We start from the raw sequence: 4130 nt of genomic DNA, 5'->3' as shown, positions 1-4130 counted from the left end.
ACAAACGGAATGATAAACTTAATATACCCTCCATACTATTGTATAGGGTGGTACTATAGAGTTTGGACCATCATATTGTGTACTTACCACGCTTTATACGAGACGAAGTATATACTCTACTCCGCGCGAACCCACCAGACCGATGGATGATCGAACATGGTTAGGTCGATCCCAAATGTACCGAAGCGAATTTCTTCTAAAGAAATATAGGGTCCAAAAGGACCCTATACACGTTTGGGCTTGAGTTAAAAAATGTTTAATACTGGACGATGAGTGTTTCCCTCATTCCTAACAGGCGCAGTTGACGTGAGATTAATTTGGTTTTCAAGCTACTTTTGAGCAAAAAAAAACAGTATTTTGTACTAAAAAGGTACGACAATTTATTGCAATTTGAAAAACAAAAAACATTTTTCAAAAATTTAGATTTTCAGCAGCAGTATAAAAATACATTTTGAAAACAATTCGGAAGATAAATTTGTTAACAAACAAAAAACGTAAGGCACATAATTATTCATTGTGTTGCATATTTTGCTAGACCAAACGATCTGCCGTGTGGTGAGCTAATGCTCCCACACTTTTTGTCCCCAAGGAATGTTTGCCTAAAGTCTTTGTGGATCCATCAAGCCAATAATCAACGCCAACTGCAAAATGTTGGGAGAAATAATAAGAATTAACAAACAACGAAATTGACTTGTTCTTTTAAACAGAAATTATATCGCTTCTTTTATTAGTTTATATAGTTATTAAACAAATCGTAGACAGCATTTAAGGAAATTGCTTGTTTTTTTTTTAACAATAACTTTTTTATTTGTTTCTTGTTTAAGTATGCTTTTGTATGTGCACTTGACACATTGGCGAAATGCGAATATGGTAATAAAAATTATTCAGAGTTCGCTGTGAAGCTTTTTACAAAAGCAACTCAATTATTGTTTAACAATTTTTGTGTGTGTTTCACTTAACTTAAAAACTACATGACGAAATTATACATTTTTTATATCCATAGATTAGAAGAGGGAGGAGCTGCTACTAAATTGCAGAGAAATTTTGTGTTTCCCATATGGATACAGCATTTTTAAAACAATAAAAAATATAAAATAAATGTAAAAGTTATTATAAATGAAATTAACAAAAAAGTGATTCCAAATGAATAAAACTGAATGGCTCATCAAATGCATTTCTAGAATAAAGTTCATGTTAGTGTAGCTGCTGCTGTTGCTGATGTCGTGGATGATCAAATAAATCCTCCGGCAATGCTATATATTATTGAAGTTCAAAATAGATAGCAATAAATTCATATCAAAAAGCAGAAAGAAATACAAAAAGAGAGATAGAGAAAATACAAGTAAATTTTTCATTTACATCTCTGTGAACAATAAGTTTTGTAAATTCATAAGGATAGTTGAACAGGTACCAACAATAATGGTACCTATTTACACAAATGCAATATGACATGGTCAGCCAAATATTATTTTAAACAGCATTTTCTTTCATTAACACTTTTTTGTTAATTTTTTTTAACACATGGTGTTGGTTAAGATATTTTGTTTATTTTTAGTTGATGGGGGAGTTTTGATGTTCACTTGATATAGAAACGTTTATTTACTTTTGTAAACTTTTTCAGTCATGTCATCAAAGCCGGAGTCTTGGATGTTCAACATCAAGCTGTCAGCCGAGAGGTAGACCTTATTCTGTGAGCTGGCAATCTGAAGGAAGATGAAGAATATTTGTTAATGAGAGAGAAGAAAATAATAGTAAACGTTAGTTTGCTTACGGTTCTAGCTATGCTTTGAGCAGCACGGATTTTACGCAATTTCAAGTAGGCGGGATTCTGTTTAACAGCCAGACCTAAGTAAACTTTGCAGTTAAGAAAACCATGTTTTGTTTTTGGCAGATATTTGGGGGAATATTTGGGATAATATGTAAATCGGATTATGGTAAATTTAGATTCAAGAATTTGAACTATATAATATCAGATTTAAAAAATAATGCGTTTTTTGGTTAGCAGAATTTAAAATACAAATATATGTCGGTAAATCCTAAGTAAACGATGGGAATGAAAAACTACAGCTAAACCACAACATAGATATGTACTGATAATCTAAACGTTGGGAAATAGAGTGAGATTGGTTCAAAATTTTGACAAAATTGTTGCTTTGGCTTGCCCAAACGTTGACCTGCATTAAAAAATTATGTATGGAAGGTTTCTGTGGGAGGGTCCGAGTTTTCAAATTTTCACACATTTAGAGGAAAATCGGGAGAGACCGTAAGGTAAAGATCTATTCGGGAGAAATAAAAATACCAATTGGAAAATATTTCCAACATTCCAAACTTCTGAAATTGGCTGTATCGTTATAAGAAATCCACAGAAATGCTGTATTTTAGTAAGGGCGTTGCGTCTCCACTTTAGACCCAAAATGACGTGCTGTCGGAAGCCGTTGCTGTACCGAAATATTTGATTTTTTTACTATTCCTGACGGCAATCGATACATCAATTTGTGCAAAATTTCTAAACAAGCAGGCTATGAATATCCCCACCTTACGACACTTGAAATAAAATAATAATTTTTTGGACCTTCAAGTGTGTCTGTCCTTCGTCGTGAGGAACGCTAAAGTCCTAGGGTAGTAAATTGTGAAGAATTTTTACAGTTAAAGAAATATAATACAATTATTTAAATTTTTAAAGATATGTGGAGATTTGTAGCAAGTATCTCTACATTTGATATCGCCAACTGTCCTACAAATCCTAAATTCTTGGGAAAATATTGAATCTAAATTTACCATACCCACCAAGTTTAATAAATATATAAGTGTTTTGAAAAGGATATCATTTTGGCGGCTTCAGCTTCACCCGCAGCTTGAACAATCTTTTGTTGTTTCTCTTGTTTAGCGCGTTCAACAAAGAACACAGCACGTTGGGCTTCTTGTTGGGCAACCTGTTTGGCTTCAACAGCGGCGGTATATTCCTTTCCAAAACTCAATTCTGTTAAGGAAACATCATCCAAAATGATGTTGAAATCGCGGGCACGTTCCACCAATTCTTTGCGAATTAAAAGGGAAACCTAAACGTAAATTTAAAAATGAAGATTATTCTCTGTATGGACATCCAACATTTACAACTTACTTGAGCACGCTGTGTAATCAATTGGGATGCATTGAATTTGGCTACGACACCCTTCAAAACTTCATTACAGATGGAGGGCAAAACCTTCTCATCATAATCCAAACCCAATTGACGATGAACTGTGGGAAGACGAGTCGAATCGGGACGTGAAAGGACGATGTATCGATATTTAAAAACAAGTAAGCAAAGGCTACAGCCGAGCGGGGCCGACCGTTGAATACCCTACAACACTATAATAAACCATACAGTTTATATAGGCGAGATACTCGAAAGAATTCCACAAGATATTGTGACAAATAATAAAAGAAAACCATCAGGTTCCGTTCTCTAATTTTCGAATAATAGCAACTTAAACTAATATGCTCATTTCCAATTTATTGGTAGATGTTGCACATAAATGGTCTTCCTAGATCTGGAACCAATATTTCCCAAAGACCTATAATCTCTCAGAAGTGGCAAAAGATTAACATTTATTATTGGTTTTTGACTGAAACGCATCTATATGAGATACAGACATTTGACTATATTCTTCAACGAAATCAGCGTTAACGAAATAGTCAGAAGTGCGTCTTTCCTGTATTTATGAATTCTCCAAAAAGTCACTGGAATGGACATTTTCGTATTTTGTCTACAAAAGTTGGCAAACTATTTCACACATTGAATATTTCTGGATGGTCATACAAAACTGCTTGGTTTTTGTAATGTCCGGTAACCCCCATTCAAATGTGCGTGAGGATCGGGCGATAATTACGACCTGCAGACAATTTTGCAGTTTTTTGATCCATTTCAACCCCTAAATATATGGCAATCATCTCCAAAAAGAGTAGGCTTCTATTCTGACCCTCATCTTATCTCCATGCAAAATTTCGTAAGGATCGGGCCATAAATGCGATCTGTATATGATATCCTGATATCCTAACTACTTAGTTTTGTTAGCTGTAGAAATATTACCAAATGTTTAATTCAAAATGAAAATATGCCAAAAATATGACAAAATGGAAAAAATATG

The 4130-nt window shown here is 33.9% G+C and overlaps 1 protein-coding gene across 1 annotated transcript; it reads right to left on the bottom strand.

Annotated features, from left to right (window-relative positions):
• Positions 1 to 355: 355 nt before the first annotated feature.
• LOC131803680 (prohibitin-2-like) lies at positions 356 to 3271 on the bottom strand (the record flags this gene model as incomplete). Its single annotated transcript, XM_059125170.1, has 5 exons — positions 356 to 641; positions 1604 to 1703; positions 1772 to 1849; positions 2826 to 3059; positions 3122 to 3271. Coding segments are annotated over 5 exons (672 nt in total), but the record flags the coding sequence as incomplete, so codon positions are not given.
• Positions 3272 to 4130: the final 859 nt, after the last annotated feature.

The sequence above is a fragment of the Musca domestica genome, unplaced genomic scaffold (genome assembly GCF_030504385.1).
Source record: "Musca domestica strain aabys unplaced genomic scaffold, Musca_domestica.polishedcontigs.V.1.1 10, whole genome shotgun sequence".
Classification (NCBI taxonomy): domain Eukaryota; kingdom Metazoa; phylum Arthropoda; class Insecta; order Diptera; family Muscidae; genus Musca; species Musca domestica.
Note: the sequence above shows the minus strand (reverse complement) of the source record. Positions and strands in the feature narration are given on the sequence as shown.